The 21,873-nt window shown below is 22.1% G+C and overlaps 1 protein-coding gene across 2 annotated transcripts in view; it reads right to left on the bottom strand.

The window, feature by feature from the left end:
* LOC117178989 (nucleolar complex protein 2 homolog) overlaps nt 1-13,095 on the bottom strand; it is a 35,930-nt gene extending 22,835 nt beyond the window's left edge. The window contains exons 1-4 of one of the 2 annotated variants that reach the window (XM_033370590.1): nt 13,015-13,095; nt 12,533-12,719; nt 8,131-8,357; nt 2,980-3,098 (exon numbers count right to left, since the gene is read on the bottom strand). In XM_033370590.1, coding sequence (XP_033226481.1) covers nt 2,980-3,098; nt 8,131-8,357; nt 12,533-12,707 — 521 coding nt within the window. In that variant the 5' untranslated portion in view covers nt 12,708-12,719; nt 13,015-13,095. Of the gene's footprint in view, nt 1-2,979; nt 3,099-8,130; nt 8,358-12,532; nt 12,720-12,983 lie in introns of both variants that reach the window. The other variant, XM_033370591.1, reaches the window with a different exon arrangement.
* Nucleotides 13,096-21,873: the final 8,778 nt, after the last annotated feature.

The following is a 21,873-nucleotide window of genomic DNA, read 5'->3' as shown; positions in this document are numbered from 1 at the left end:
AAAATTAACTTTTAAACAAAAAGATTAATTTTCTATTAAAAAAATACAATTTTTCAATAAAATAAATCAATTTTCAACTAAAATAATAAATCTTCAACTGGAACAGGTGAATTTTATATCTACCAAAAAGATGAAATTTTAATAGTAAAGAATAATTTTTTCCAAAAAAGACGAATTTTCTACCAAGTACATAAATTTTTAAATAACTTAATTTTTAAATATTAATTTTCAATTAAATAGTTGAATTTTCATTACAAAAAGATCAATTAACACAAATAGAAGTTGAATTTTCCGTTAGAAAATCTAATTCCTAACAACAAAAATAAAATAAAAACAGATTTTTAGCACAATAGTCCAATTTTCTACTGGTATAGTCAAAAAATGAGTTAAAAAAAACTAATTATATTTTTAAAAAGATATGAATTTTTTAATAAAATGAATCTTGCAACAAAAAATTAATTTTTAAGAAAAATCTTGAAGACGAAATACATATTTTAAAAGAGCGTTCAAATAAGCATTTTAAACTATAAACATTTTGTCATAATGAATTTTAAATTTGAATTTTTCAAAATTTAAAAATTTTAAACTGTAAATCTTTAAAATTGAAGAATTTTTCAATATAAATCTTCAGATTTAAACTATTAAAAAGCGTTTAAAATGGCATTTTTAATTTGAACTTTTTTAAAACTTTATCACTTTTAATTGTAAAATTTCCAAATTAAACAGGTTGAAAATACAAGAAAAAGGCAAATGTTGTATTTAAAAAAGTGCTAGAAATTCTATGCTTACATAATTTTGCATGAAGATTTAATAAACGAACATTTGAAGTTATTGCAAGAATTGAAAAAAGTAGAATTCTTGAAGAATGCAGCATAAATTTTTTATGTTGTCCAAGGATTTTGGAAGATTTTAAGATAATAAAAACAATTGCATGGAATTCCTGGGAAAATTGCAAATGATGATTTTTTTAAAATTCATTTGAATAGAATCTTTAAAAATGACTGAATTTTTTTTTTAATTTTATGAATAAATTATTGATTCAGAACTTAAAAAATGTCAGAACGTTTTAAAACAATATGTACATTTTTTAAAATTACAACAAATTTTGTATTCCATTCAAGGATTTGGAAAGGTTTTTTAAGAGAATATTAAGATTCATAAAAAAATGTAATTTGATGGAATGATTGAATAAAAATAAAATAATAATTAATTTATAAAAATTTTAGCAAGTCTAAGAGATTTTTAAAGGTTTTGAGATGATTAAAAACTTCAAATTTTTTAAAAATTCCAACAAAAAATTTAGAAGACTTGAAAGGATTTTTCAAATTGTCAAAAACGGAATCTGCAAAGATCTAAAAGCAATTTGTTCAACTCTGAAAGATTTCTAGATAATTTTAGACTATTTTTCAATAATTTTCATTAATATTTCGATATTTTGTAAAAATTTCGAAAGAAAATTGAAATTAAAAAAAAAAAGAAAATTTTTAATCAATTTTTCTTAAAGAGAATTTTAATTGTTTCCGACATAAAATTTCCGAAAATTATATAATTTTGTAAATTTACTTTGTTTATTCATTTTTTAATTTAGATAATTGAACCTTTGAATATCAAAATTTTTTAGCGTTAATTTCAAAAGTTTAAAATTCAAAAGAGTTTCAGTTTGAATCTTAATTTGAACTTCAGTTTTCCTAACTTTAAATGAAAACATTTTTAGCTTCAAGTGTTCGAATTCATTAATTTCAATGACCGTAAAAAATTGTTGTGAACCGAGATTTTTTTTGCAAAAAAAGGCCACCCTAAAATATGTTTCTTAATATTCACAAAAATCAGGTGTCATGTGAAAAAGAATTTTTTTTTATTATTTGCTTAAAAATTAAACTGTTTTGTTAAAAATTCGTCTTTTTTGGTTAAAAATTCAACTCTTAACATTAACTTTTTGTTTAAAATTGATATTTGTTTTTCTGAAAAGTCAAATCAAATCTTTTTTGGATGAAAACTATTTTTTTCTGCAAAAATTTGTCTTTTGGATTCAAAAGTTAAAGTTTTTTAGTAGAAATATTGCATGTTTCTTTGATAAAAATGCAACTGATTTCTTGAAAACTCAACTTATTCCTAGAAATTAAGTTTTATTTTACAATTCTTATTTTTTTGGAGAAAAATAAACTGTAATTTTTTTTGGGTAAAATTTTGTTGTTGAAAATCCTGCTGTTTTTTTGAAAATTTATCTATTTCGTAGAAGATTTACTTTTTCTTTAAATTTAATATTTTGCTGTTGAAAAGAGAACTATAATCCTTTCTGGATAAAAATTCAACTATTTTTTCTTGTTGTTGAAAATTTGTTGCTTTAAAATAAAAAAATTCATGAGTTTTAAGAGAAATTTCATCCTTCTTGAATAAAAATTCAACTGTTTGGTTGAAAATTACAATAATCTAATTTATTTTAAAGTCATAATTTTGGTTGAAAGTTTTTTTGTTGTTAATTTATCTATATCGCTGAAAATGGTAAAAAAATAGTAGTTTTTTATTAAAAATTTATCAATTTTAGTACAAATTTTATTTTTCTTGAACAGAAATGAAACTATTTAAAAGAGAATTAAACTTTTTTTAATTCCTTCTTTTTGATTGAATAACTTCGTCTTTTTGGATTAAATTTTTTTTCTTAATGAATATTTAGAATTTAGATTATGTAGAATAACTAAAATTCTTATTTTTAAACCGCGAATAGTTGAATTTTTGACTAAAAAAAAGCTCAAATTCGCAACGAACAATGTACATTTTTTAAAAATTTTATTTCTATAATATTTCCTCTTTGAAATACTACTTCTACTTTAAAAACTACTTAAATAACTTTTTTTTCTTTAATTTGGAAGTTTTATTTTTTTAGTAATAATTTAAAATTTAAATGAGAAAATATTTATATTAATAATTAAACGAAATTTAATTTAAAAAAAAATAATTTAAAGAAAATAAGAATCGTACTTGTCTTTTTGTAAGCTCTCTTGCCATGATCTTAACAGTTTTAGTGTAACTTTCATAGGTCCGTCCGACGAAATGGCCTCTCCTTCTTCAGGCTCGTAGTCACTTTCATCACTAGCAATCTGCAAAAAAAAAAACAATATATAAATAAAAAAAATATAATAAAAAAATTTTAAACTTTTAGAATTGAATTTTAAAAGTTTTTCAACTCAAAAATTGTGTATTCAAATCCTCAAAACATTTTCATTTTATTATTTTAAGTAATTTTAAGCTAGACACATTATTAATTAAAAAATATATATATATATATTTTTAAATAAACATTTCTTAAATTAGAAATTACATTTTCATTTTAAATTCAAATTAATTTATTTCAAATAATACTCGAAATTTTTTCAGAACTTTTAAATATATTTTAAGATAAACTGAATTTTTCCTACAAGTTTGAGAAAATTCTGCAAATTAAACAAAATTGTTATTATAAATTACAATAGAAAATTGATTATTTTTAAAAAATTAGAGTGATGTAGATTTGTACAGATTTCGAACAAAAAATTTAGAATCTTTTTGAGAATTGTGAAAAGCTTCAAAAGAATAAAATTATTTTAGGGATTTTTGTTTAATTTGCAAGGTTTTCCAAAAATTGTCGGGAAAATTTGAATAATTTTAAAATATATTTAGAAGTTCTGAAAAAAATTAACACACTTCGTTTAAATTGCTTGAAATGATTAAAAAAACAAACGCTCTTCCATTTATTTTATTTAATATTTAAAAGTTTCTCATTTTTTCAATTTTCGCGACAGTTTTATGACATTTTTTAAATCCAAATTTTAGGCGCTTTTAGTTTTCAGTAAAATAATTAAACTTTGAACAAAATAGTTCAATTTTCAAACTAATTTTAAATCTTCAAGTTAAAGTATCAATTTTTCATGAAAAAATTAAGATTATAGTTTCGTTTTGAAACAGAAAATAATTTACAACTGAAAAAATTAATTTGTAATCAGGAAAATAAATTTTTAATAGAGTGGACCAGCCTTTAACCACGAAAAGTGATGAATTTTCAATTAAAATGATGAATCTTTGAAAAAAAAGAATTTTTAACAAAGTAGCTAAACTTTTTTTAACCCAGAACTCGAATTTTCTAGTCAAATAGACACATTTTCAACAAATTTAAATTCTAACCAAAAGAAGATTTTTTTTGGTAAATTAGATGCATTTTCAACCCAAAAATATAAATTAAAAAAAAAAAAGAATATTGAGCAAAATAGATGAACTTTTAAAGAGTAAAATAAATTTTAAACACAGAAGTTTAACTTTTACCCAAGTAGTTGAATTTGTGATAAAAAAAATCATCCAAAAATAGAAGTTGCATTTTTAATTAAAATAAAGATCAAATTTCTATCAATAGAGATGAATTTCCAAAAAATAGAGGAATTTTTAACAAAAAAAAAAGTGCACTTTCCACGACGGAAAGATTTTTTAATCAAAAGAGAAAAAAATTTGAACCAAATTTTTGAATTTTCAAGTCAAAAAGATGAATCCTTTAAAAAACAATTGAATTTTCAACTAGAAAATGTGAATTTTTTACCAAAAAGTTCATTTTCATCCAAAGAATTAAATTTTCTACGAAAATAATAAAACTTGTAACTCAAAAAGAAAAATATTGAACAAAAAAGTTGAATTTTCCAGCCCGAAAGACTAATTTTTTTTACAAAAAAGTTAAAAATAGGGGAACCAATATATAAGATTTCAGAAATTTAAATGAAACTGTTGTTAAAATTTAACAAAAAAATGGAATAAATAAATTTTCAGTTAAAGAAATTAATTTTTATTCAAAAGATTAATAGAAAAATGTATTAGATTTCAGAAATTAGATACAATTGTTGTTAAAATAAAATAAATAAAATATATATATAAATAAAAAATAAATATTCAAATTTATTAATTTATTTTCAAGAAAAAAATGTATTTTCTTCTATAAAAGATTAATTTTCAACAAAAAATTGGAATTTTCAACCTTAAAAGATAAATTCCAAAGAAAAAAGTAGCATGGTTTATATTTTAATAAAAAAAGGTGAAACTAATAAAAAATAAAAGATTTTTAACATCAAAAAGACGAATTTTCAACAAAATAGTTGAATATTTAGTCAAAAGATTGATTTTCAACAAAGAAAGATTAATTTTCTACAAAAAAAAAGAGAATTAACGAAAAAATAGTTGATATTTAAAAAAAAAGGAATCTCAATGTAATTTTTTTACTTTTAAAATTAGAATAATTTTAATTTTGTTATACTTTTCACATAAAATCTTTTAGAAACGGAATAAAACAGTATTTCAGATACAAATAAAGATTTTTCATTCAAGACAAAAAAAATTCTATCTACAAAAATTGAATGTTCAAACAAAAATATGACTTTTCAGGAAAAAATTCATTTTAAACCAAAAAAAGGCTTTTCCACAATATAGTTACATTTTTCAATCAGACATAAGTCTAAAATAAATTTTTTTTGTAGACAATGTAGTTTAAATTTGACTCAAATAGTTGAAATTTCAATAAAAAAATATTTAATCCAAAAAGAGGAATTTTTAACCTAACAGGATGACTTTAACAAAAATTTTGAATTCTCTATCAAATAGTTTCATTTTTTATCAAAAAATGTGAAATTTTTCTTAAAACAGATCAATTTTTGCTTTAAAAAAATTTAATTTAGTTGAATTTAAATTTTTAACAAAAAAAATTAATTTTTAATACAAAAAAAGAGAATACTGAACAAAACAGTTAAATTTTCAACAAAATAGACGAACTTTCAAAGAGTAAAATAAATTTAAACACAAAAAAATTGAATTTGCAAATAGAAAATGTGAATTTTCTACCAAAAAGTTCATTTTCATTCAAATAGTTGAATTTTATACGAAAATAATAAAACTTGTGACTCAAAAAGAAAAATATTGAACAAAAAAGTTGAATTTTCTAGCCGAAAACACTAATTTTTTAAATAAAATAGTTAAAAATAGACAAACCAATATTGGAATAGTTGAAACTTTCAGTTGAAAAATTAATTTTAAACCAAAATATTGACAACAAATATTATTAGATTTCAGAAATTTAAATGAAATTGTTGTTAAAATTAAAAAAAATGGAATAAATAAACTTTCAGTTAAAAAAATTAATTTTCATTCAAAAGATTGACAGAAAAATTTACTAGATTTCAGAAATTTAAATGCAATTTTTGTTAAAATTGAAAAAAAGGAATAGTTAAACTTTCAATCGATTACTTTTCTATCAATAAAGACGAATGTTTAATAAAAAAAAAAGTCAACAAAAAATGAAAGTTACATTTTGAAGTAAAAAATTATTTTTTAGTAAAAAAAAAAAAAAGATTTTGAACAAAGAGGTGCAACTTTTACTCAAGTAGTTGAATGCGCAATTAAAAAAGATCATCCAACAATAGAGTAGTTGCATTTTTAATTTAAGAAAAGATCAAGTTTCTATAAAAAGAGATGAATTTCCAAAAAATAGACTTATTTTTAAGAAAAAATATAAAATATTCAACAAATAGTTATATTTTCCAGTCCAAAATACTAATTTTTTTACAAAATAGTTATATTTTCACGCAGAAAATATGAATTTTAAATAAAAAACGAGACATTCTCAATCAATAATCGAATAGTTAAATTTTCAGTTAAAAACTTAATTTTAAACAAAAAGATCGATAACAAAAAATAGCTAAATTTCCAATAAAAAAATGAACCTTTAAAGAATAAAATAAAAAGAAATAAAAGAATCGTTGTATTTTTGATTAAAGAAAATATCAAATTTCTATGAAAAGAGATGAATTTCCAAAAAATATAGACGAATTTTCAACAAAATAAGTGAATTTTCTACGCAGAATTTTTAACGAAAAGTTCATTTTCATCCAAATAGTTGAATTTTCTACGAAAATAATAAAAATTGTAACTCAAAAAAAAAATATTGAACAAAAAATTTGAATTTTCCAGTCCGAAACAATAATTTTTTTACAAAATAGTTAAATTTTTACTCAGAAAATATAAATTTTAAACAAAAAAAAAAACGAAAAAAAGACAAACCAATAATATAATAAATAAACTTTCAGTTAAAAAATTAATTTTCAACCAAAAGATTGACAGCAAAAAATGATTATATTTCAGAAATTTAGATGAAATTGTTGTCAAAATTGAAAAAAATTGGGAATAAATGGAAAACTTTGAAATATCTTCGATTCTAGCTTAAAAATTTTCACAAAATTGTTACATTCTCAAGCGAATTTTTCTGAATTTTTAACATAAAAGTTGCAATAATAAAAAAAAAAAAGAAAATATTAACCAAAAACATTATTGGACGTTAAAAAGGGATTTTACATTGGACTGTTTTCTTATTTAAATATCCTACATTTTAATTTGAAAAAAAAAGTTAAAAAAAAAGAATATTGAACAAAATAGTTAAATTTTCAACAAAAGAAATGAACTTTCAAAGAGTGAAATAAATTTTTAACAAAGATCTTCAACTTTTACCCAAGTAGTTGAATTTGCAATTAAAAAAAGATCAAATTTCTATCAAAAGAGATGAATTTAAAAAAAATACAGACGAATTTTTAAGAAAAATTAAATATTAAAAAATATACTACAAAACAGTTGAATTTTTCAGTTCAAAACACTAATTTTTTACAAAATAGTTAAATTTTCACCCAGAAAATATGAATTTTAAACAAAAAATGGTGTAGTTAAACTTTCACTTAAAAAATTAATTTTTAACGAAAAGATAGACAAAAAAATGATAGGATTTTATAAATTTAAATTAAATTGTTGTTAAAATTAAAAAAAAATGGAATCGATTTCAGAAATTTAAATGATATTGTTAAGATTGAAAAACAATTGAGAATAAATGAGAAACTTTGAAATATCTTCGATTGTAGCTTCGTAATTTTCACCGGCACATGATGAACAATCTATTGTTAAAGATGTGTTTTTCAACTTTCAAATAAAATAAAAAAATTATAAATCAAGTGAAAATTGCCAAAATAGAAAATGCAAAATCTAAGGACTTTTCCAGGTTTTCAAGGATTTCAAAGACGCTAGACACCCAGATTAAATTTTTAAAAAAGGCTAGGAAGTTAAAATTTTTGTTTAATTTACCTCAAGATTTGCGTTTGGAATATGCCTTGAATCATTTTCATCATCAGAACATTCCTCGTTATCTGATACGTCGAAATCAAGTAGATTTTTATCGTTTTGTTTTAAAAACGAGTAAAATTCTGGATCAGTGTCTTTCAATTTCATTAACGATTTTTTGTGTTCTTCTGGATCCAGATCGCTTTCTCCACTGTCTGAAGCCTCAGCTTCAGCTTCATCATTTGATTCATCTGTAAATATTTTCTCTTAAAAACGAATTTTCAAAAAAAAATAGTTGAACCTAAAAAGATAAATTCCCAACAAAAAAAGTAGCACAGTTTATAGTTTAATAAAAAAAAGGTGAAATTCATACTAAAACAAAATATTTTCAAGACCAAAACGAAGAATTTTCAATAAAATAGGTGAATCTTTAATCAAAAGATTGATTTTCAACCAAGAAACATTAATTTTCTACAAAAAAAAGAGAATTAACGAAAAAAAGAGTTGATGTTAAAAAAAGGAATCTCAATATAATAGTTAACTTTTCAAACTAGAATTTTATTCTTGTTATACTTTTAACATATGATCCGTTATAAACGTAACAAAACAGTATTTCAGATACATATTGAAAATATTCAATTTTATTCATTTATTTTCAACAAAAAAATGTATTTTCAACCAAAAAAATATAAAATCCCAACAAAAAAATGGCATAGTTTATATTTTAATAAAAAAAGATGAAATTCATACAAAAATAAAAGATTTTCAAGACCAAAAAGACGAATTTTCAACAAAATAGTTGAACCTAAAAAGATAAAATTCCAACAAAATTGGCATAGTTTATATTTTAATAAAAAAGGGTGAAATTAATAAAAAATAAAAGATTTTTAAGATTAAAAAGACGAATTTTCAACAAAATAGTTGAATATTTAGTCAAAAGATTGATTTTCAACCAAGAAACATTAATTTTCTACAAAAAAAAGAGAATTAACGAAAAAAATAGTTGATAATAAAAAAAAAGGAATCTCGATTTAAAAGTTAACTTTTCAAACTAGAATTTTATTCTTGTTATACTTTTAACATCAAATCTGTTATAAACGCAACAAAACAGTATTTCAGGCAAATATTTAAAATATTCAAATTTATTAATTTATTTTCAACAAAAAAATGTATTTTCAAACAAAAATGAGAACTTTCAACCAAAAAAGATAAAATCCCAACAAAAAAATGGCATAGTTTATATTTTAATAAGAAAAAGATGAAATTCATACAAAAATGAAATACCAAAAAGACGAATTTTCAACAAAATAGTTGAACCTAAAAAGATAAAATCCCACAAAAAAATGGCATAGTTTATATTTCAATAAAAAACGGTGAAATTCATACTGAAATAAAATATAAATAAAGACCAAAACGAAGAATTTTCAATAAAATAGTTGAATCTTTAATCAAAAGATTGATTTTCAACCAAGAAAAATTAATTTTCTACAAAAAAAAGAGAATTAACGAAAAAAATAGTTGATATTAAAAAAAAAGGAATCTCAATATAATAGTTAACTTTCAAACTAGAATTTTATTCTTGTTATACTTTTAACATCAAATCTGTTATAAACACAACAAAACAGTATTTCAGACAAATATTTAAAATATTCAAATTTATTAATTTCTTTTCAACAAAAAAATGTCTTTTCTACAATAAAGGTTGGTTTTTTAACCAAATATTTGAATCTTCAACCTAAAAAGATAAATTCCAAATAAAAAAGTGACATAGTTTATATTTTAATAACAAAATGTGAAATTTCTAGAAAAATAAAAGATTTTTAGGACCAAAAAGACGAATTTTCAACAAAATAGTTGAATCTTAAATGAAATGACTGATTTTCAACCAAGAAAGATTAATTTAATACCAACAAAAAAGGAGAATTAACCAAAAAATAGTTGATATTTAAGATAAAAAGGAATCTAAATATAATAGTTAATATTTAAAACTAGAATTTTATTCTTTTTATACTTTTAACATGAAATCTTTTATAAACGGAATAAAACAGAATTTCAGATACAAATTTATTAATTTCTTTTCAACAAAAAATGTTTTTTTCACTATAAAAGATTGTTTTTTTTTAGCTAAATATTTAAATCTTCAACCTAAAAAGATAAATTCCCAATAAAAAAAGTGGAATATTTATTTTCAACAAAAAAAATGCCTTTTCTACAATAAAGGTTGACTTTTTAACCAAATATTAGAATCTTCAACCTAAAAAGATAAAATTCCAAGCAAAAAATTGCATAGTTCATATTTTAATAACAAAATGTGAAATTCATACAAAAATAAAAGATTTTTAGGACCAAAAAGACGAATTTTCAACCAAGAAAGATTAATTTTATACCAAGAAAAAAGGAGAATTAACGAAAAAATAGTTGATATTTACGAAAAAAAAAGAAATCTAAATGTAATAGTTTACTTTTCAAACTAGAATTTTAATCTTGTTATACTTTAAAAATAAAATCTTTTGTAAAGGAAGCAAATCAGTATTTCAGATACGTATTTATTAATTTATTTTCAACAAAAAAATGTCGTTTCCACTATAAAAGATTGTTTTTTTAGCTAAATATTTAAATCTTCAACCTAAAAAGATAAATTCCCAACAAAAAAAGTAGAATAGTTTATATTTTAATAAAAAAAAGTGAAATTAACACACAAAAAAAGATTTTTAAGATCAAAAAGACGAATTTTCAACAAAATAGTTGAATATTTAGTCGAAAGGTTTATTTTCAACCAAGAAAGATTAATTTTCTACAAAAAAAGAAAAAGAAAAAAAAGAGAATTAACGAAAAAAAATAGTTGATACTAAAAAAAAAGAAAGTTCAATGTCATAGTTAATTTTTCAAACTAGAATTTTAATCTTGTTATACCTTCAACATATTTAAAAAAAATGTCTTTTCTATTATAAAAGATGGCTTTTAGCCAAATATTTAAATTTTAAACCTAAAAAGATAAATTCCCGACCAAAAAGGGGCATAGTTTATATTTTAATAAAAAAGGTGCAATTAATAAAAAATAATGGATTTTTAAGATCAAAAAGAAGAATTTTCAACAAAATAGTTGAATATTTAGTCAAAAGATTGATTTTCAACCCAGAAAGATTAATTTTCTACAAAAAAAGAGAGAATTTATAAAAAAAAAATAGTTGATATTTAGAAAAAAAGGAATCTCAATGTAATTTTTTTACTTTTTAAACTAGAATAATTTTAATTTTGTTATACTTTTCACATAAAATAAAAAAAATTCATTTTAAACAAAAAAAAGGAAAAATTTGCTTGAAAATAAATTTTCAAGCAAAACGATGAGTTGTCATTCAAAATATTATTTTTCTACTAAAAACAATGTCAAAAAACAGTTAAATTTTTAACCAGAATTAAATTTTCGACAGGAAAATTAAATTTTTAACTAAAAAGGATAAATTTGTATCAAAAAATCGAAGTAACATTTTTAAATAAAAAAAAAATAAATAAAAAAAACTGTTAAATTTTCAATTAACAACTTCCTTTAAACAAATAGTTTGAATTTCCAATTGAAAATGAAAAATAAAATTTTGACTCTATTTTTTTTTATTTAGTTAAATTTTCAAAATACTGAAAAAAAATTTTAGGACAAACATTTGAATTTTTAACGTACAAATCAGAATTCTTAAGCAAAACAATTAATTTTTAATTTAAAAAATTAATTTTCTAACACAAAAAAAAGAATTTTCAACAAGAGTTACATTTTTAATACGAAAATTAAATTTTTAACAAAATAGGCGAATTTATGACCAAAAAGTTTAATTTTTAAAGTATGGAAATAAATTCTCAATGAAACCAGTGCATTTTTAACCAGAAAAATTAATTTTCCAAAAAAAATGCCAACAAAATAGTTCAATTTTCAACTTAAGGGCTAAATTAAAAAAAAATATTACATTTTTATCAAAATAAGTGAATTTTTAAAGTACGAAAATGAATTATTTTGCAAAACGATGAATTATCGCTTAAAAAATTAATTTTCTACCAAACAAAGAGGATTTAAAAAAACATAAACTTTCAAATAAGTAGTTGGAATTTTCAACAAAATAAAATAAATTTTCACAACAATTTTTTTAAATAAGCAGCTAAATTTTTAACTATAAAAGATACATTTTTCAACAAAATAGTTTCATTTTTAACCTAAGAAAATCAATTAAAAAAAGTTAAAAAAAATTAAATAAAAAAAATTAGTTTTCTACTAATGAAGCCGAATTATTTAGAATAGTTGAATTTTAAATTAGAAAAATTAATTTTCAATTAAAAAAAAAGGATTTTTTACAAAATATTTAGGTGATATTTTCTCAAAAAATAATCTCTGGGTTGTAAAAATGTAATTTATAATCTATAAACTCTAAAATGAACTCACGAATTTGCTTTTCCGAAACATCATCTCCACTATCATCGTCCTCGAAATCCTGTTCGAGAAATTCATCCATGGTTATTGCACTGAGTCTTTTCTGCCTTTTCGATACCTTTGAAGAACCATTTTTCTTCGATTTCTTTAATTTTTTTGACGGAATCTTGTCTTTTTTCAGCTTCATTTTGAAAAAGATCTACAAACAAAAAGCAAATAACGATAAAAGCTGTTTGATTTTTAAACGTATTTCTTTAAATACATTCACAATTGTAAATTTAATAATTATTTTTAAATAAATTTAATGTTATTTAAACTAATACACAATTTATGTTAACTCCACGTGTTCTGTACGAATCTTAACCTAAAAACTGCCAAAAACTTTCGAATCAAAAAAAAGGCTAAGATTACTATCAAAGGGCTATATTTAATAGAATAATTAATTATACTTATGATACTAAACTAGGATATTAGTAAATAATAAGACTAGTTACTTTATTTTTGATTTAAACAACTTTAAAAACACAAACACTTCTTCCGCGTGCACTCGTGCAGATTGTTTTGATCTTGTCACCTAACCTCAAAACATTCAATCTGTCTTACCGACAATCCACATCGAACGGAATGCGCGGCAAATTTCAAATTTTTGCAGTTTTGCAATTTTTCGAAAATATAGATTTTTAAGTTTTAAAGTAATATTATTAATTATAATAGTCTTCGAATTTATTCCATTTATATTTTTCCACATTGCTGCTCTAATTTCTTTGGTTGGAAATTTAACTGTTAGGTAGAAAATTTCTTAAAGTCAAATGTTTGCTTGAAAATGTATGTATTTTCTTAAAAATTAATTCTTTTTCGTATAAAGAAATTTATTCTTCTAAAACGGATAAATTTCCAACTTTAAATAGAATGAATAAATCTTCAGTAAAAAAAGTACATTTTCAACCAAATAAAATAGTTTTTCAATGGAATAGTCAAATTTTTAATCAAACAGATGAACTTCAAATCAAGAAGATTAAATTTCTATTAAAAAAAAATCAGTATCCTAGACAAAAAATAAAATTGTTCAATTTTCATTTTAAATGATTTATTTTTAATTTTTACATTAACTAATTTTCGTCCAAAATAATAAATTTTTAACCAAAAGGATTAATTTTTAACCGAGAAGATTAATCTTATACGAAAAAGATTAATTTTGAAAAAATACTTAAATTTTCATAAAAGTACTTGAATTTCAGAAATTTTCTACCTAGCAGTTAAATTTCCAACCGCAGAATTTAATTTTCAACCAATTATTACCACACTCTGAGTAAAAACTAGACAAAAAGTTGAAAATTAACAAGAAAAAACAAAAAACAATTAATTTTTAACCTAAAAATATAATTCACTAGGAAAAAATTGATATAAATACATTTGAAGTTCAAAAATTAATTTTCAATTTAACAAAAGCGAATTTTCAACCAAAGAAATAAATTTTTACTAAAATTATGATTATTCAACATAAAAATGTATGTTTGAACAAAACGAAAAAGTTTTAACGAAATAGTTCAATTTTTCCTGATGAAAAAAAATTTTTCTACCAAAAAATACAAGTTTTCAACAAACTACATGAATTTTTAACTAAAAAAAGTAGATTTTTAATCAAAAATAGGAAAGTGATAAATTACAAAAAGAATTAATTTTCAAGGAAATAAGATAAATTTTCTACAAAAAAATGAAATATTAAAATTTTTAGTTAAATAAATGAATTTTTAACTAAAATAATGATTCAAAAAAATAATTTCCAATCAAAAAAGACAATTTTTCTATAAAATACATGATTTTTCACTTAAATTCAACAACAAAAAATCAACCTAAAAAACCAAATAAAAATTTTCAGCAAACAAAATAAATTTGTAATAAAACAGTTAAATTTTTACCCAAATAAATTAATTATCAATCAAGAAGGTCAAGTTTTTCGGCCAGTAAGATTATTTTTCTTTAAAAAAGATTCAAAAGACTGAAAAAAAAAATTTAGGACAAACATTTGAATTTTTAACGTACAAATATGAATTCTTAAGCAAAACAATTAATTTTTAATTAAAAAATTTAATTTTCTAACAAAAAAAAAGAATTTTCAACAAGAGTTACATTTTTAACAGAAAAATTAAATTTTTAACAAAATAGGCGAATTTATAACCAAAAAGTATAATTTTTAAAGTATGGAAATAAATTCTCAATCAAACCAGTGCATTTTTAATTAGAAAAATTAATTTTCTACAAAAAAAATGTCAACAAAATAGTTCAATTTTCAACCAAAGTGTTAAATTTTCGAAAGAAAAATTACATTTTTAACAAAATAAGTGAATTTTTAAAGTATGAAAATAAATTATTTTTCAAAACGATGAATTATCGCTTAAAAAATTAAAATTAATTTTTCTCCGAAGATTTGAATTTTCCACTAAAAAGAATGATTTTCCATAAAAAAGGCAATTTTTCAATAAAATACATGATTTTTCACTTAAATACAACAAAAAATCAACCTAAAACACAAATTAAAATTTTCAGTAAAGAAAATAAATTTGTAACAAAACAGTTAACTTTTTAACCAAATAAATGAATTATCAGCCAAGAAGGTCGATTTTTTCGACCAATGAGATTATTTTTCTTTAAAGAAGATGAATTTTCAACAAAATAATTGAATGTTTACCCAAAACGGATCAATTTTCGACTTTAAATGGAATAGTTAAATTCTCAGTAAAAAAATGTCTACCAAATAAAATACTTTTTCAAATAAATAGTTAAATTTTTAACCAATCAGATGAACTCTAAACCAATAAGATTAAATTTGTATAAAAAATAAGATCAATATTGTAGAAAAAAATTAAATACTTCAATTTTTAATTTAGATAATTTATTTTTAATTTTTACAAATAACCCAGTGGCCACAAAGTTTGGCGACGTCTTTACGACATCATTACGACATCTTTACAATAACTTTACGACATCCTATGTCCATGTCGTTAAGGTGTCTTTACGATATCGTAAATAAGTCGTATAATCTGACGATGTCTTTACGATATCGCAAAGACACCGAAACGACATGGACATAGGATGTCGTAAAGTTGTCGTAACGATGTCGTAACGATGTAGTAAAGACGTCGCCAAATTTTGTGCCCACTGGGAACTAATTTACCATCCAAGGTATTGTGTTTTCAACTAAAAAGAAAAATTTTCAACCAAGAAGATTAATTTTATACGAAAAAGAATAATTTTTAAAAAAATACATACATTTTCAAGCAAATATTTGACTTTAAGAAATTTTCTACCTAACATTTATATTTCCAACCAAAGACATGAATTTTCAACCAGAGAAATGAATTTTTAACCAAATTAGAAGCTCTTACGCGCGCTACGCGCGCGGCCCACTGCTTTCCTTATAATTATTCTATTTGGAAATTAAGTTCAAGAAAATACCACGATAATCATTTGTACTTTAATAACTTCAATTTATACACGACTTAACCCGACTAAACTCGGGAGGTGGTTTTCTGCAGTTTTCCTCTCATCTGACCAAATATTTAGGCAAATGCGAGTACTTCGAGCAAACCCGTATGTAGTTGCATTGTAACTAAACCTTAGTAAAAAAACTGACCCTATTCGTTAGAAAATAGCCAAATTCTAAACGTTTTATGAAACTTATTTCAATCATAAATAATGAATAATTCTGGTAAATTTAACAAATAACCTAGAAAAAAGGCATCACAAAGACAATCTTAGTTAACTTGGTAAACAAATTTGAATAATACCCCAACTCTCAATATGTTTATGAAAATTGTTTGAATTATTAATAATTATTATAAATTTACAGAGTAATGTGGAAAATGATCATCGAAAGACATTCTTAGTTCCTTCCGTAAATAAATCATGCCTCTTCCTTAAAAAATAGCCAAGCTATAAATATGCTTATAAAATTTTTTTATATAATTAATAGTTGCAGATTTTCAAAGCATCAGAGAAAAAAAAATGATCGGAAAGATATTTTCAGTTAATTATGGTAAAAAGTGAAGCCTACTCGTAGAAAGAAAAGCAAATTCTTAATTTTTCAAATGAAATTCTTTCAATACTTAATAGTTCTTGTAAATTTACAAAGCAACATAGAAAATAGTCATCGAATGGACATACCTAGTGGATTTCGAAAACAAATAAACTAGTAGAATTAAGGTCAAACTCTTAATTTTTAAATTAAAATTATTTAAATAAGTAATATTTTTCATAATTTTGCAAAGCAATATAGAAAAGAGCCACCGGATAGACATTCTTAAACCACTCCGTAAACACATTGACTTGTAGAAAAAAGGGCAAACTCTTAATTTTGAAATTAAAATTGTTTAAATAATTAATAGTTCTCGTGAATTTACAAAGCAATCTCGAAAAGAGTCATCGGATAGACATTCTTAGTTTAGTTCGAAAACAAATTGATTCGCAGGGTAAAGGCCAAATTAAAATTTTTCAAGTACAATTGTTTAAATAATTAAATTATTGTAAATTTGCAAAGCAAAAACAAAACAATGAAAAAAGCAAAAGAATACAAAATAGACATTCTTAGTTAGCTCCGCAAACAAATTGACTTGTCGAGAAAAGGACAAACTTTTAATTTTTTATTTAAAATTGTTTAAATAATTAATAGTTCTCGTAATTTTACAAAGAAACATAGAAAAAATTCATCGGATATACATTCTTAGTTTGGTTAGAAAACAAATTGATTCTCAGGTTAAAGGCCAAATCATAAATTTTTTTAGTAAAATTGTTTAAATAATTAATAGTGTTTGTAAATTTACAAAGCAAACTAGAAAAGAGTCAGCAGATAGACATTATTAGGTGACTTCAAAAACAAATTGATTCGTATGATAAAGGCCTAAATTTTGATTTTTAAATTAAAATTGTCTAAATAATTAAAAGTTTTTGTAAATTTGCAAAGCAATATAGAAAAGAGTCATCGGATAGACGTTCCTAATTGACTCTGTAAACAAATTGACTTGTAGAGAAAAGGCCAAACTCTTAATTTTTTAATTAAAAATGTTTAAGTAATTAAAATTCTTGTAAATTTGCAAAGAAATATAGAAAAAAGTCATCGGATATACATTCTTCATTGACACCGTAAAGAAATTGTCACGAAGAAACAAGGCCAAACTTTAAATTTGTTAATTAAAATTGTTTAAATAATTAATAGTTATCGTAAATTTGTAAAGCAATATAGAAAAGAGTCACCGGATATACATTCCTAGTCGACTGCGTAAACAAATTTACTGGTAGAAAAAAGAACAAACTTTTAATTTTTTAATTAAAATGGTTTAAATAATTAATAGTTCTTGTAAATTTACAAAGCAACCAGAAAAGAGTCATCGGATAGACATTCTTAGGTGACTTCGAAAACAAATTTATTCTTATGATAAAGGCCAAACTTTTAATTAGTAAATTAAAATTGTTTAAATAATTAATATTTTTTGTAAATTTGAAAGCAGTATAGAAAAGGGTCATCGGATAAATATTCTTAGTTCAGTTCGAACACAAATTGATTCGTAGGATAAAGGCCAAACTTTAAATCTTTAAGTAAAATTGTTTAAATAATTAATATTGTTTGTAAATTTGCAAAGCAAAAACGAAAGAATAAAAAATAGACATAATTAGTTAACGCCGTAAACAAATTTACTTGTAGAAAAAAGGCAAACTTTTAATTTTGTTATTAAAATTGTTCAAGTAATTAATAGTTCTTGTAAATTTATAAAGCAACCTAGAAAAGAGTCATCGAATAGACATTCTTAGTTGACTCCGTAAACAAATTTACTTGCAGAACTCGTACAAAAAAAGTCACTTTATTTTTTAATTATTGAAATAATTAATAGTTCTTGTAAATTTGCTCAGCAACATACAACAGAGTCATCGGATAGACTTTCTTAGTTGACTCCGTAAACAAATTCACTCGTAGAAAAAAGGACAAACTCTTAATTTTTTAATTAAAAGTGTTAAAATAATTATTAGTTCTTTTGTAAAGCAACATAAAAAAGGGTTAGTTGACTCCATAAACACATTCTATCGTAGAAAAAAGGTGAACTCTTAATTTTTAAATTTAAATTTTTTAAATAATTAATAGTTCCTGTAAATTTACAACGCAACATAATGCTTTCAACTATAGGCAAGATTAAGTTTTTCGACTAATGAGATTACTTGTGTATTAAAATGCACAAGTTTTCAACCAAATAATTGGATTTTCACCCAAAACGGATAAATTTTCAACTTTAAATATAATAAATAAATATTCGGTAAAAAAGTAGATTTTCAACCAAATAAAATAATTTTTTTGCTGAAATATTTAAAGTTTTAACCAAACAGATTAATTTAACTTTGAACCAAGCAGATTAAAATTCTATAAAAAAAGAAAAATATTGTATACAAAAAATGAAATGGTTAAATTTTTAATTTAAGTCATTTATTTTTAATGTCTACAAATAACTAATTTGCATTCAAAGTAATGAATTTTTAACCAAGTTATTCGTAAAAATAAAAAATAAATGATTTAAACTGAAAATCTAACTATTCTATGTTTTATCTACAATATTGATCTTATTTTTTATACAAATTTAATCTTATTGGTTTAGAGTTCATCTGATTGGTTAAAAATTTAACTATTTATTTGAAAAAGTATTTTATTTGGTAAACATTTTTTTTACTGAGAATTTAACTATTTCATTGGTCGAAAAAATCGACCTTCTTGGCTGATAATTCATTTATTTGGCTAAAAAGTTAACTGTTTTGTTACAAATTTATTTTCTTAACTGAAAATTTAAATTTGTGTTTTGGGTTGATTTTTTGTTGCTGTATTTTAGTGAAAAATCATGTATTTTATTGAAAAATTGTCTTTTTTGATTAAAAATTATTCTTTTGAATTAAAAATGTAATTTTTCGGTTGAAAATTAATTTTGTTGTTCTTTGCCGATTCATCATTTTTGTTCAAAAATATCTTCTTTATTAAAATGTATTTTGTTAAAAACTTGTCTTTTTTGGTAGAAAATTAATTTGGTTTCTTTAGGAAAAATTGAACTATTTGGTTAAAAAATTTTTGTTTTGTTTACACATTTTGAACATTAAAAATTATATAAACATAAATTTTTATGTTGAATAATCATAATTTCAGTAAAAAATGTATTTCTTTGGTTGAAAATTCGTTTTCGTTTAATTTAAAATAAATTTTTTAACTTCAAATGTATTTATATCATTTTTGCTTAGCATTTTCTATTTTTAAGTTAAAAATTAATTTATTTTTGTTTTTTTTTCTCTTTAGTTTTCAACTTTTTGTCTCGTTTACACCCAGGGCGTAGTAATAATTAATGAAATTTAAAAAACATAAATGTTAAAACAAATTATTATTGCTTATAACTATTTTCTCTTATATTAATATTAGATACTTGTGGCTTTTTCTGAAATTTTTAACCTTTTGTCCGTTTTTTACTTAAAAAGATAATAATTTTAGCAAATTAACAAACATAATTATTTAAACAATTCATTATGGCTTAGAAATAACTTCTCTTTGAGTAATGCTAGAAAATTGCGGGTTTTTATGAAATTTTAAGTTTTTCTCTGACTTTTTATTTATGAGTAAATAATCCATATTATTATTAATTTAAACGAAAAGATTATTATTAACTAGGACTCATCGAAAATTTACATTCAATATGATCTGTATAAAAACTTAGAAGAATATTTCCTATACCAGTATAATTTCAGAAAAATATAATCACATAAAGAAAAGGGATTGTTTGAAAATAATTCTGACTGTTGTTTATTTAATATTTGTTCTTAAGTAAAAAGCCGAAGATAAACTAAAAACTTTAGAAAAATGCAAAACTTTTTAGAAATGATTTAAGAGAAGATGGTTATAAACAATAAAAAATTATTTAAACAATTATTTTTAATCAATTTTATCAATTTTTATCTCGCTCTAAGTAACAAGTGGATAAAGAGTTTAATATTTCAGAAAAACCCGCAACTTTCTAGTATTATTCAAAGAGAATATTATTAAAAAAAAATTTTTGTTATTGAAATTTTTAAGAAAAATAATGATGTTTGTTAGCTTTAAGAAATTATCACCACACTCGAATTAAAAATTGAACAAAAAGTAAAAAATGAAAAAATGCAACTTCCTAGCATTATTTAAAGAGAATACAATAAAAATAATAAAAAATTTCGAACAATTATTTTTGTGAACTTGAATTAATTATGACCTCCCTCTAATTTAAAAGTGAACAATCTAGCTTAGCGCTCGATAATTGGTGTCTAATTGAAAAACTTCAGCAATTAAAAAACTTCAGATAATTTGTAAATCTTGTTCAAATCTACTAAAAAAACGCTTTAAACTTATGGATCTCTTAAAATCAAAAATTGCGTTTCTTGAAAATTATTTAACTTTTGGAACTTTTATCTAATCAAGGAATTTCATGAGAATAGTTTCGAAATATATATATTTCATGTCTGTTAGAAATTTGGTTGCAAATGTCCTAACATATAAAAAAATGTTGTTTCCCTTTTTTGAAAATTTTCGAAATCTTTAAAAGCATATAACTTTTTAAAGTTTTATCGAATTTAAAAATGTCATCAGGATAATTTGCAAGTCTTTTTGCCCCGTACCAGAAAATTTGACAACAACTTTCATTAAAATTTTGAAAAAGCTCTAACTTTGTGAATTTTCGTCTAATCGAAAAATTTAACTGAAATTTCCTAAAATATCAGCAAACTATTTTTTTCTATTCTTCTGAACATTTTCAAAATTTGCAAAAGTATACAACAGACAGACAGACGATCCGTTACATACCAAAAATCGATAATTTGACGATTACATTACATTCTCTTAAATGAGAATGTAAAAATATCAAAATCCGTCAATATGTAGGGCCTGTAGAGGATTGTGAATGGTAAATTCTGCAATTTTTTCCACTGTGAGCTGTGTCACCCCAAAATATCATTTTTTTAATTACAGTGAAACCCTTCAATAGCCCTCCCTTCTATAGCCCTTCCGAGAATTGACGCCGCGTCGTAGATAGGTATAACAATATGTGCGCGGGTGCCGCGGGTTCTGCGGTTTTCAATCAGGCGAGCAGTCAAGCGTGAACAAACAAAAGCAGAGCGGGCTACAATGAGTTAGTTCCCACCCACCGTCAGCCCCAAAATCTGATCTATAAAATAGTTTCACTATATCACTAAAATCGAATTAACGCTTTCAATTTGGTATAAATACACTTTCTTAAAATTGTGCTTCGATATGCAGTTACTGGGAAATTCGGAAACGTACTTAAAGATAAGTAATTCATAGCAATTCA

Source organism: Belonocnema kinseyi, chromosome 8 (genome assembly GCF_010883055.1).
Source record: "Belonocnema kinseyi isolate 2016_QV_RU_SX_M_011 chromosome 8, B_treatae_v1, whole genome shotgun sequence".
Taxonomy (NCBI): Eukaryota; Metazoa; Arthropoda; class Insecta; order Hymenoptera; family Cynipidae; genus Belonocnema; species Belonocnema kinseyi.
Note: the sequence above shows the minus strand (reverse complement) of the source record. Positions and strands in the feature narration are given on the sequence as shown.